This window comes from Cervus elaphus, chromosome 13, assembly GCF_910594005.1.
Source record: "Cervus elaphus chromosome 13, mCerEla1.1, whole genome shotgun sequence".
NCBI classification, from domain to species: Eukaryota; Metazoa; Chordata; class Mammalia; order Artiodactyla; family Cervidae; genus Cervus; species Cervus elaphus.
In genome coordinates, this window is record NC_057827.1 from 33,903,924 (window position 1) to 33,917,137 (window position 13,214).

At 48.2% G+C, this 13,214-nt stretch overlaps 1 protein-coding gene across 3 annotated transcripts in view; it reads right to left on the bottom strand.

The window, feature by feature from the left end:
* Positions 1-447: 447 nt before the first annotated feature.
* ACSBG1 (acyl-CoA synthetase bubblegum family member 1) overlaps positions 448-13,214 on the bottom strand; it is a 64,354-nt gene continuing 51,587 nt past the window's right edge. For all 3 annotated transcript variants that reach the window (XM_043921683.1, XM_043921682.1, XM_043921681.1), the window contains 9 exons: positions 8,267-8,347; positions 8,028-8,177; positions 7,511-7,687; positions 6,405-6,586; positions 5,252-5,482; positions 4,328-4,545; positions 3,148-3,287; positions 2,343-2,589; positions 448-1,114 (listed from right to left, as the gene is read on the bottom strand). In XM_043921683.1, coding sequence (XP_043777618.1) covers positions 1,029-1,114; positions 2,343-2,589; positions 3,148-3,287; positions 4,328-4,545; positions 5,252-5,482; positions 6,405-6,586; positions 7,511-7,687; positions 8,028-8,177; positions 8,267-8,347 — 1,512 coding nt within the window. In that variant the 3' untranslated portion in view covers positions 448-1,028. The remainder of the gene's footprint in view (positions 1,115-2,342; positions 2,590-3,147; positions 3,288-4,327; positions 4,546-5,251; positions 5,483-6,404; positions 6,587-7,510; positions 7,688-8,027; positions 8,178-8,266; positions 8,348-13,214) is intronic.

The window sequence follows — 13,214 nt, forward strand, 5'->3', positions numbered from 1 at the left end:
CCTGTCTGGGTCCTTTTTTGAAGCTCGTAACCAGACAAATAATCTTATGTGTATTTTACTTTGTTTAAACTGCTGCTGCTTCTGTTTTATTGAATTGTGCTAATTATCAGTGACCCTTCGGTTTACACAAATAAAGACTTCCCAAACTAATTGAGCTGTATGCTTTCCTCTACCCATTTAGATGCCTTGTTTCATCTTGGCTCAGCTTGCTACTAAGGATGGCTGCTTGAAATATTCAGAGTGGGCGGAAGGGGCATGGTGGTGACAGACTAGCACCAGTTAACTGCTTTCACAAGAACATTCCCCTTGACCCCCTCCCTCACCTTTGCTTATTTCAGGGCACTAAAGTTCACTCGTATACCTATTGCACATTGTCCTGTGGGCTAAATACCCACCACTCTGGACTCATCTGTTGCTCAGTTGACAAAATCAGGTGCTTGTTGACAGTTCTGTTAAAAAGTTTAATTTCAAGTTACACATTAAATACAATCAAATAGGCAGCAGCACTTTTATTAAGCATCGGAGTCAGCGGGCGTGTGCATTGATGGAATGCCTGGTAACGGGATGATGGGAGCGGCAGCATCCAATGACAGTCCACAGTAAGCTAGGCCGTTAGGGGAGTCACAATTGAGCGCTTTCCTGGCTGCACATTTCATCCAAGCCGTCTTCCCTCTCCGCCCTCCCCTCGGCACCCAGTCTGCCTCCAGCTGGCCGGTGAAGTGAGCTAGCAGCCTGTTAAATCTACCTGAAGCTAAGGTCCCAAACTGTCAGCCCTTTAGTTCTGGAAGGAGAGCTAATCTCATTGTCACCTGAACAAAAAGCAGTACTTAAAACTGTTGACACATGAAGCTTCTCGGGATTGTCAACTATTGTTGGTGTAAGACCTGGCAGATACCAGGGCTGTACCTAACCTGGAGAACCTAAGAGACTTGCCAGAAGTCCATGTGCCCAGACTGAAGAGGACCTGGGGGTCAGGAAGACGCTCAGCCTGCCATCTTAAGGATAAACCAGGGAGGGATGACCCCTGCTTACTCTTTTTGCTCTTGGTAAAAAGAATCAATGACATCTTTGTATTTCTCCAGCACTACGAGCCGTTTCAGTTTCATTGTGGGACCTAAGAGAAATTGGAAGAGATGAGTGAGGCCTGGGCTCTGAGATGTCTGTGAAGGTTATGTGGTAAAGCTCTAGACTCACTAAGTTCCATAACTCTGGAATTAAGCCAGATCAACAAGTAGCCAGCCTCCAAAATGGCCCATGGTGATCCCTGAACCTGGCAGTCATACCCCTTGTGTGGCTCCTTCCCACACTGTACCAGAGTTGGTCTAAGTGGCCAGCAGAATACAGAGGAAGTTGGGTAGTTTACATGACACGACTAACAGGAAGATCATCTCTGCATTTCAGTGATCACTAATACGATGTTGGACATTATGATTTGATTGCTTGTGATGGGGGCAGGGGAAAGCCCTGGCCCAGGGAGGGCCTCTGCCATGGTCTTTACGAGAGGTCTTCCAAGTATCACTTTTCTTGGCCTTGGTTCTCTGCTCTAAGGCAAGGCTGAAAGGGCTCTGCTTTGAGTAGCTTAAATTCCATTTTGTGCTAACTCACACTTGGCTGTGTAACTGGAGACTTCAAGATCAAAGCCATTTATAGAAACTGCTTAGAGAGGACATCTGTCTGATTGACCTTACATTCAATTTGTTAGCACCAGACAGCCAGATAAGCTCAGGGTCTCTGATAGCAGCTCAGCATTACTGTAGATAGTTGCCTCTGGGTTCAGCCTTGATGGGTTGGAAGGAGTCTCATTGAAAAAGCCATTTCCACCTCGCCCTGTGTCATGAACACCCCAAGATGCCACAGCCAAGAGCGACTTCATCCATCCGGCTGAGGCCACACCAGAGGTCTTTTCTGATTCTGTGGACCATTGGTCCAGAAGGGTTTCATCCCTTTACCTGTTGCATGAGCTGCCTTTGCAAAAGATTATGGTGTTCTCACTCCCTGCAGCCAGGTGAAACTCTAGCCCAAACTCTAACAGGGCCTTGGTGTCTGCCTGGTGGTCCCATTGTGCTTTCAGAGGAAAACGATTCCTTAGTCAAAGCAAAGTTAAATGTCATGTGTTCAAATGAATGAGTTCCAGCACATGTACATTGACCAGGCTCTACCCAAACACAAGCCCAAGCACTTAGCAGTCAAGGTCCTCCCACAGGAAGGAGGCAGGTGTCACCTGAAGTGCCATCAGGGACCTTTGGTTTGCCAAGGCTGCTTCCTAGTGGGCACCTCCCAGGCTCTGCCATGGCCTCTGCCCACCTGCACAGCCCCTGCAATTGTGTAGAGAAAACACCTACCCAGCTCTCCACCTGAAATGGAGAAGTCCCTCTCAAGAATGGCCCACTTCTGGATGTGGTAGGGTCGTGCAGCTGCATTCATGTTGACTCTCTGGATCCCTTCTTCGATGGCCTGATACACGGCCTCATCCTTCTTCTCCACAACCTCAGATACCATGGTGGCTTTGCTGCCCACCCTCTGGCAGAACTCCACGGCTTGTTCCGTCAGATTATCCGTGGGCTCAAAGGTGTCAGGGTCCAGAGTGCACTGAAAAGCCAGAGACAGATCAGAACCAAGCCTCACTGCACAGGTCACATGCCCGGGCCTTGGAGGAGGTCTCACTGCTGACCGTCACGGATGTGGAGCACTGTGAGCTGTTTCAGAGAGCTGGTTCTAGAATGAATAGGACATGCTACTCAGACTGCTTGAGCCCCTTAGGGCAGGTGGAAGGAAGGGAGGACTGAGATTTACATGACCTCAGCCAATGAGATCATCTTTTAAAACAGGGGCCACAACTCTGGGCCCGTCTACTACCCCAGAATCAAATACCAGACACCAGACTGGGAGGTGTCTACAGCACTTTGTACACTGGACTGTACTAGAAAACCCAGGATCACCAAGACAGCACATTACTATTACTAATTCTAACACGGGGCAGAAGGGATTCCTGTATGCCACAGCTGCCCCGTAGTATGGGCAGAACCGACTACTTATTCCAGAATACGGTTGTGACATCCACACTGTCTTGGCCAAACATTGCTTCTGTCCAGGGCCAGACTCACAGACCACCCACTGGCTGCTCCTTCCCCCACCCCCCAGACACACCTTCAAGGTGAGCAGCATGGACAGGAACTTCCTCTGGTCTCCAATCAGCATGGCATTGCTGATGATTGGCAGTTCCGTCTTCACGGCCTCCTCAATGGGCACAGGGGGCACGTTCTCCCCACCAGCTGTGATGATTAACTCTGAGGAGGCAAGGCCAGGCCCCCAGCATAGGCTTTAGACCAGGGGCTCAGGACAAGTACACCCAGACTCTGCCTGGAGAGCTGACCCTCTATGGCCAGAAGGACCCAGGTTTGATCATACACCTGCCTGCATGATTTCCAGAAAGGTATTCACCCACTCACCGAGCTTCAGTTTCCCCTGGGAAATTGAGGTGTGGGGTTCCCACAGGGATGCTGTGGGCATTGGGCAACATAAATAAAGCACCTCTTCCTTGGAGGTGTCCCCAACTTTCTTCCCTGGGGGAGCCAAGTTGCTCAAGGGAAATTTGAAGTTTCATGCTTTATTTTAAATTTTATGTCCAATTTGTTTTCTACTCTGCATCATATCCATGTTTGCAAATAGAAATACAAAATATTATCCGTCATGTCTCAGTAGTTAGGATTCTGTGCTTTTACTGTTGGGGCCCAGGTTCAGTCCCTGGTGGGGGAACTAAGATCCTGCAAGTCAAGCAGCATGCCCTCCCCTCCTCTCCCCCTACCAAAATTACGTCCTCCAATTTTCTGGAAAGACTTGCCTTGTTTACAGAAGGAGTTTGAATTCCAGGTTTGTCATTTATTAGCTATGTGATCTTGGGCAAATTACTTAACCTCTCTGGTTGTCCTCATTAGTTAGGTTGGAGTAATAGCAGTTATCGTTCCCACGGGAGACAATAGTAAGTAAAACAATGTCACTCATTCATTGTCTTTCATTGGCCATTCATTCATACACCTAAAAACCTTTAACTGGCCCTACCTCTCAGCTCTGCGGCAGCCTGGCACCCACCACCTTGCTGGAGCTGGGGGTGGAGGGGCTGGGAGGCATGGTCAGAGGGAGCAGGTTCCTCCAAGCCCTGAATCAACCCCCCAGGGAGCCCTGGGGATCCAACTTCTCAAATGTTCATCGATGGCAAGGCATGTGGCATTAACTAAGAGCTCAATACTTATAGTGGGTATAAACAGTGGTGGCAGTATAATTGCTCCCACGTCCCACCGCAGCCTCAAACCCAGCTGGCAGCACTCACCTTTGAGACGCCCCGTGATGTAGAGGAAGCCATCGGCATCCAGGCGGCCCGTGTCGCCAGTGTGCAGCCAGCCCTCAGGGTCAATGGCCTCACACGTCTTGTCCTCCATGTTCAGGTAGCCCATGAAGATGGTGCGGCCCCACAGGCAGATCTCCCCGATACCCTCTGCATCTTCATTCACCAGCTTCACCCGGCAGCCTGGCACCACCTTGCCGGAGCTGGGTGTTGAGGGGCCAGGAGGCATGGTCAGAGGGAGCAGTTTCCTCCAAGCCCTGGATCAACCCCTACAGGGAGCCCTGCAGCTCCCAACCCCTCAGTGTTCATCGATAGCTAGAATGTCCCCTCCCGGGATTTTTGTATTTTAATAGGGTCCTCATAGCTAAGAGGTAGGGCCAGTTAAAGGTTTTCAGGTGAATGAATGAATGAATGGACAAAATCTTAATGGGAGAACTTCAAGTGCTGTGATGGGCAGGCAGGGAGGGGAGATATTTAAGCACAACAGAGAATCCTTCAACTCACTCCCAAGAGCTGACTGCCTTCCCAGTTCATCAGAGGACTGACCCAGTCCCCCCGCCAGCTCCCATCGCAGCTGGAGCCTGGACCATCAACAATGCTGGGACACCCTCTAACACACCCCATGCTACTGGAGGGAGGGAACAAAGGGATGTTCCTCCCTCAGAATGCTGCTCAGGGAGCCCCTGGGCTGCAAGACTGTTTACATCCACAGAACCGTGTGACACTGTCATAGGGACCACTTGCACAAGACTCAGGCCTGGCAAACGGACTTGGCCCAAGATAGAGCTGTTGGCACTCGGGGATCTATGGTCCAGTGGTTTGGGCCCAGGGTCCTAATCAGCAGATAGGCACCGACAGGTATCAGCAAAGATGTTCAGGTCAGCATATGTGCCAAAACCTGGGACACACCTGTAGAGCCGGTAGTTGTAGGGGCTGGACATGAAGTGGGGGCCTGAGGTCTCACTGAGGCCGTAGCCCGCATATAAGCGGATGTTGAGGCCCAGGAAGAAGTGCTGTGTCTCCGCAGTCATGGGGGCTGCCCCGTAGAAGTTCTTCTGACACTTGGCAAAGCCTAGTGCCTGGCGGACCTTGGCTAGCACCAGGTAATCTGCCAGTCGGGTTGTGAAGGGCTTCAGATCGCTGGTGGGAGAGGGAGAATGGCTCACAGAAGACAACACATGCACACACATGCATTAAAAGGGAGGGGGTGGTCTTTGGGTACCCTGAATGGCAATTTCAGTTATCTACTCTGATTGATTAGTGGTGATGCTGAATCCATCACTAAATATTTTCAATATTGACCCTTCCTATGAACATGCATGCACACATGGATGTATACATGTAGTTTTGTGCAAACACATCTTGAGCCAGGAAGTCAGAAAAACAGATTCAGCTGTGTATGACAACACAGATGCACAAAAGTGCACACACAATAATACGCACATGCAGACACTTGAAGTATGTATGCATGGACACGTGTACACACATGTCTGATCCCATTTGAAACCCTTGAATGAGTCGTTTACACATATTTACTTTTCACATCCATGCAAATGAAGTGGTACAGACACGTGTACACATCACATGTGACACGATACAGTTTCACAGACACACTAGTGGTGGAAAACATTTCTAAATTGGAACAGGCCAGATTTATGCTGTTGACCCTCCTACAGCACTGGGTGAGAATTTAAAAGCAATCAAGAGGCTGCGGGTGGAAGATTAGGATGTTGGGAAGGCTGGAAAAGCCCCCATCACTGTGGCCTCTACTTGGGCTACCTCCTGAAGTCAGGAGTCCCCTCAGGAGACTGCCAGAACCTGCTCCCAGGGAGGTGAATGCTACTCCAGAGGGAGCAAGTCAGTCCTTGCAGTCAGGACCCAAAGATGGGGTTACTGTCTCCTGTGGGATCTGGGAGGAGAACAGGGGCTCAAGCCCAGCCACTGATAGGGCCTCTGTGAAGGAGTCTGGACAAGCCTGGCCTCTCAGATCCTAGGTTGTGTCCCGGGGTTATGAGCCAGCCCTGCTGCCTCTCCTGGCCTCTTCTTCCCTGGCCCCCTGTACCTGCTCGGGCAGGTGAGGTTCTGCTCCAAGGTCACCGACATGGCCCAGAGCAGCATCTTGCGCCGGATGAAACCAGACTGAGCCGCCACCTCCTGGATCCGCTCCATGATCTTCTCCCACACCCGAGGCACCCCCATGTGGGACGTGGGCTCCACCTCCCGCAGCGTGTTCACCAGACTCCCCTGTTTGCCACCAGCAAGAGACAGGCTTGTGGCAGAGAGCCAGCTGGGAGCCAGGAGGCCTGTCCCCAGAGTCAGCGTGCACCCGTGCAGGCCGCCTGCACACAGGCACAGGTGCATACCATGCAACTCACGTCACATACTATTGGCTAGGACTCAACAGCCATCCCTTCCCTGCTCCTCTTTGTTAACAGAACCCTGCTGTTGCTCAGGTACTCGGGTGGCCAGTTCTGGTGGCAGTGACTTTTCTATCAGTCTAACTCAGACGTGGTCATCTCATTCCCCTAAGCAGTGACTGGGCTTCCCATTTAGCGCTAGTGGTAGAGAGCCCACCTGCTAAAGCAGAAGACATAAGAGACGCAGGTTCAGTCCCTGAATTGGGAAGATCCCCTGGAGGAGCGCATGGCAACCCACTCTAGTGTTCTTGCCTGGAGAATCCCATGGACAGAGGAGCCTGGTGGCTTACAGTCCATAGGGTCACAAAGAGTTGTACATGACTAAAGCAACTTAATACGCACACACACTAGCAGTGACTAGTTGAGGAATGGATGTGGGACATGATTTGGGCCAGTGTGGGGGGAGGAAGAAGTCTGTTAGGGGGCTTCTGGGGACATTCTCCTCACGGAAAAAAGAAGGAGCCCAAGCACAGGTGTAGTGTAGGAGACCGTGATGCAGGGCAGGGCTGTGGCCGTCTGTGACCATCCTGTGATCTTACACTGAGGGTGGCCTGTCCTTGACGGTGCTGTGGACCCAGAACCACTCTGACTCAACTTCCCTGTACATAATATCACTAAGTTCCCTTCCTGTTCGGTCATCTGAGTTAGGCTGTGAACACACAGGGGACCGGCAGGCTCACAAATGCTCGCACAGGGCCCACAGACACAAGCACACACATGCGCACACGTACAGGCAGACAGGCAGACTGACCTTCAGAGCATCGGGCTCAGCAAAGCAGACCTGGGCCCCCCACTGGATGCCTGTCCACAGGTCATAGATCTGGGCGGCAATGTGGCTGAGAGGTAGGTAGCTGACCACCACCTCCTGCTGGATTTCTGCAGGTTGGATGTCACCGGCCTGGCTGCCATACCGTGCCGTCCACGTGATCTGGAGGATGGGCAGATGGGCCTCAGGTGGTGTCTTCAAGTCAGCTCTGGAAGTGCCCACAACTGGGGCCACCCTAGGAGCTTGGGGTCCTTCTTTGGAGTGTTCTTTGAACACCTTCCTGGGCATCTCTGCAGGAACCCCTCTGGGCCAGGCCTTGCCCTTCCATCCCCCTCCACTTTGCTGGGCTCAGTCTGGACCACAGACTTAAGAGCTGTCGTACTTATCTCAGATCCCTGTATGGAGGGGCTGAAGGAGTCCCCTCGAGGGCTGCTGGGGCAAGGCCACTCACTGCCCAGGCCCCCCCTCCGCCCACCCCCACGCATCTGGGCCTCCGTCCTACATTGTCCTGACTCAGCATCACACCCTTGGGCTTCCCAGTAGTGCCTGACGTGTAGACCAGCGCACAGCACTGGTTAGGCTTCTGGGCGTTGATGATGGTGTCCAGGGCCTCCTCAGGCACCTCATTCCCCAGCTCCATGAACTCCTCCATCTGCACCAGGTGGGGGAGTGGGGGCAGTCCAGGTGAGCTGGGTGGGCTCACATAGGCCCCACCTTTCCCCCAGGTCACTCTACCCATACCGTGTACACGCTGGGCATCTGTGTCGGAGGAGGTTCTCCATATATCACTACTGCCTTCAGATGTGGGAGGTTTTTCCAGATCTGTGTTGACAGAGAAAATAAGTGGGGTTTCATTAAAAATGAAAGCCACTTCTTAAGAAGAGCTCCATCCCCAGGTGTTACCCAGCCTGGCAGGCGCCTTGTGGCAAAGGTTGTTGGTCCCCAGCTCTGACCTTTGACTCAGCAGGACATCCGCCACCCTTAATGCCTGGTTTCCCATCATGAGAACTTTGGAGCATCAGAGGTGGAACAAACGGGGGGCAGGGAATGACTTCCATTAAAGGAAAGCCAGACAAGCTGGGGCCTGGGTGAGCGGAGCAGAGGACTGTGTAACTATGGAAGAGAGAAGCAGAGAGGAAGGGGTAGAGGAAATCAGAACTCAGTTATCTCATGAGCTGAGGTGTCGAGGTCACAGTTCAGGAAAGCTAGGGTGCCTAGAATTTGTGAGATAGAAAACCAGACAGGAGAGAACTGGAAGAGAAAGAGTTTGGTGAATCTTTTGGGTGTCTTCTTGAGTCTTTGGTGGAATACCAATCCGCACAGGCATAGGTGAAACTTCATGAAACTGGAAGAAGAACAGATGCTGGAGAAAGACCAATGGCTGGGGCTAGAAGACAGACAAGAGCTTGTATGGGGCCAGAGATATTCATGTTTCCATCAGCCAGAGTGAAGGGCCCTTAGGAGGTGTGGAATACAGACTTCAGAAGCGACAAGTGTTAGTTATGGGGCTAAATTAGCCTTAGAGGAAAGGCTATGTAAACCTGCCCTGAAAGGTTTCATTAAACACAAGTTTCAAAGCGAAGTTGAGAAAGAGAAAAAAACTGGGATAAATTAACATGGGGGAGAAAACTAAGAAACCTAACATATATGTAATTGGAGTCCCAGGAAACATTTTTAATTGAAAAAAGTCTGAGAAATTTCTAAATTTGATTAAAACTATAAATCCATCAATTCAAGACTCCCAGCGCATCCCAACAGGATAATCACAAAGAAAACCATGCCAAGACACAGCATGATCCAACTGCTGAAAACAAGTGATAAAGGAAAAAATCTTAAAATAGGTCAGAGAAACAAGATATACTATGTGGAAAGGAACAAAGATAAGAAAGTATAGACTGTTTATCAGAAGTTATGCAAAGTAGAAAACATTGGGATGGAGTCTTTAAAGAGCTAAAAGGAAAAAAAAAGAAACCCCATCAACCCTGAATTCTAAACCAAGTGAAAATACCTATCGAAAAATGAAGGCAAAAATGAGAAACTGACAGAAGGCATTGCCCTTGGACTTGTATTCCAAAAAATGTTGAAGAAAATTCTTTAGGAGGAAGGAAGACGAACCAGATGAAAACTCGGGGAGGACATTAAGGGATGAAGAGAGTCAGAAATGGCAAATATGTGGGTAAACCAAAAAGAGACAGCTTCCCTTTCTTTAAAAAAATTTTTGAATGATACATGACTATTTAAATACTACATTGCAGTGACTTCTCTGGTGGGTCCAGTGGCTAAGACTCTGTTCTCCCAGTGCATGGGGCCCAGGTTTAATCCCTGGTCAGGGAACTAGACCCCACATGTCAAAACAAAGAGTTGAGCTTCCATGCCACAATGGAGATCGAAGATCCCAAGTGCTGCAACTAATATCTGACATAGCCAAATAAATAAATAAGTAAGTAAATAAAATACTACATTGCAGGGGTTATAACTTACATAGAAGTTGAGTATGAATGACAATAGCACAAAGTATGGAACGGGGACACAAGTACACTGCTGTAAGATTCATATGTCACTTGCAAAGCAGTACAACATTACATTCTAACAGTATTTGAAAGTAGACTGTGATGCATTAAAGATGCATATTGTAAGCCCTAGAGCCAACACTAGAGGGAGAGCTGAGAAGCCAGTAGATAGAACGGAATGAAAGTGAAAGTGTCAGTCGCTCAGTCGTGTCCCACTCTTTATGACCCCATAGACTGTAGCCCACCAGGCTCCTCTGTCCATGGAATTTTTCTGAAAAGAATATTGGAGTGGGTTGCCATCCCCTTCTCCAGGGGACTTTTCTGACCCAGGGATTGAACCCACATCTGTTGCATTGCAGGCAAATTCTTTATCATCTGAGCCACCAGTCATTCAGTTGTGTCAGACTCTTTGCAACCCCATGGACTGCAGCACGCCAGGCCTCCCTGTCCATCACCAACTCCCGGAGTTTACTCACACTCATGTCCATTGAGTCAGTGATGCCATCCAACCATCTCATCCTCTGTTGTCCCCTTCTCCTCCCACCTTCAATCTTTCCCAGCATCAGGGTCTTTTTGAGCCAGTTCTTCACAGCAGGTGGCCAAAGTATTGGAGTTTCAGCTTCAACATCAGTCCTTCCAATGAATGTTCAGGACTGATTTCCTTTAGGATGGACTGGTTGGATCTCCTTGCAGTCCAAGGGACTCTCAAGAGTCTTCTCCAAAACCACAGTTCAAAAGCATCAATTCTTCGGTGCTCAGCTTTCTTTATAGTCCAACTCTCACATCCATACATGACTACTGGAAAAACCATAGCCTTGACTAGATGGACCTTTGTTGGCAAAGTAATGTCTCTGCTTTTTAATATGCTATCTAGGTTGGTCATAACTTTTCTTCCAAGGAGCAAGTGTCTTTTAACTTCATGGCTGCAGTCACCATCTGCAGTGATTTTGGAGGCCAAAAAAATAAAGTCTCTCACTGTTTCCACTGTTTCCCCATTTTTTGCCATGAAGTGATGGGACCAGATGCCATGATGTTAGTTTTCTGAATGCTGAGTTTTAAGCCAACTTTTTCACTCTCCTCTTTCACTTTCATCAAGAGGCTCTTCAGTTCCTCACTTTCTGCCATAAAGCTGGTGTCATCTGCGTATCTGAGGTTATTGATACTTCTCCCGGCAATCTTGATTCCAGCTTGTGCTTCATCCAGCCCAACATTTCTCATGATGTACTCTGCATGTAAGTTAAATAAGCAGGGTGACAACATACAGCCTTGACGTACTCCTTTCCCAATTTGGAACCAGTCTGTTATTCCATGTTCAGTTCTAACTGTTGCTTCTTGACCTGCATACAGATTTCTCAGGAGGCAGGTCAGTGGTCTGGTATTCCCATCTCTTTCAGAATTTTCCACAGTTTATTGTGATCCACACAGTCAAAGGCTTTGGTGTAGTCAATAAAGCAGAAGTAGGTGTTTTCTGGAACTCTCTTGCTTTTTCAATGATCCAGCGGATATTGGCAATTTGATCTCTGGTTCCTCTGCCTTTTCTAAATCCAGCTTGAACATCTGGAAGTTCATGGTTCACGTACTGTTGAAGCCTGGCTTGGAGAATTTTGAACCACCAAGGAAACCCATAGAATGTAATACTCAAACGAAAACAAAAAACTCCATTCAAAAGAAATCACGAGAGAGGAGAAAAGGATCAAGGGATGGATGGGATCAAAGAACAAATAGGAAAGAACCAAGTGGTAGTTTTATAGACAATTTTGTCAGACTAGATAAAAAGTATGACTCAACTATACGCTGTCTATAAGAGACCTGCTTTAAATATAAGGACATATGTGGGTTAAAAGAAAAACAGTGCAAAAATATATACCATGGAAACATTGATCAGAAGAAATCTGCAGTGGCTATATTTATATAAGACAAAGTAGCTTTGGAAGAGTGGTTCTCAGAGGTAAAGAAGGACATTTCTTAATTATAAAGGGGTTAAGTCATCCAGATGACATTACAATGTAACTATGTGCATACATGACAGAGTTTCAAAATACACAAAGCAAAACCAGATTTAAAAGGATAAATAAATAATCCACAATAATAATTGAGATTTCAACCCTCAGTATTTGTTACCAATAGAAAAAACAGATAGAAAATTAACAGGGATATAGATGAGTTAAACAACATATCCATCAAGTTGACATTATTAACATTTATAGAACATTCTACCCAACAAACTGAAGAATGCACATTCATTCAAATATGCATGGAACAGTCACCAACATAGGCCAGTTTTCTATCTACCGCATCTACTTGGTACAATCAGGGTGTTTCAGGTAGCAAAGAGCCCCAGATGATGAGAGAGAGTTCTTTCTTTGGAAGAGAATCCTAACTGATCAATTAGAAAACCAGTGTTTTCCCATGGCTCAAGTATTCAATAATAATTAATTCAGGCAAAGTTCATCAGTGGAGAGTGATGGGGAATGTTGCAGTGGATGAGCAGGTGGCCACCCGAATCCAGGGAATGAAGCTCAGCATCAGTATAAGCGGTACTCCCTGACATCACATGCCTCTTGAAGCTGTGCAATGGGAAGTACACAGCACCACCTACGGGGTGTTTTTGCCAATTACCATCTAATCTGAAGGGCATCAAGGCTTGCAATCTAACAGGAAGTGTGGAGGTTACAGGGACAAGCTACACAACAGCTCAGGACGGCTGACCTAGTTTCTGCAGCATGTCTATGACAGAGGCTCTCACCACTTGAGCCTGTGTCAGAATCACCAGGAGGCGTGGGCCCCACACCCTGTTTTTTAGAATCCGTAGGTCTGGGTGGGTTCTGAAACTAAGTTCCTGGGTGATGTGACTCGTCCTGGACTGCACTGGTCTATGGGACAGGACAAAATGTGGGGGCTTTGTTTCGAATTAAAAGACTCTTAAGAGACACCACCAAAGGCAACACATAGGCCTGGTTTAGATCTTGATTCAAACGAATTGCCTGGAAAAACACATTGTCGGTATTAGACGATAGGAAAGAATTCTTTGACTAGTGTAAATAAAGGTGATAAAGTTATTGTGATGAAGAAACTGTCTTATGTTTTATAAATATTGAGCTATTTAGGGGGTGAAATGCTGTGATGTCAGAGATTTGCCTTCAAATGCTTCACACTGATGGGTGTGATGGAAAAACATT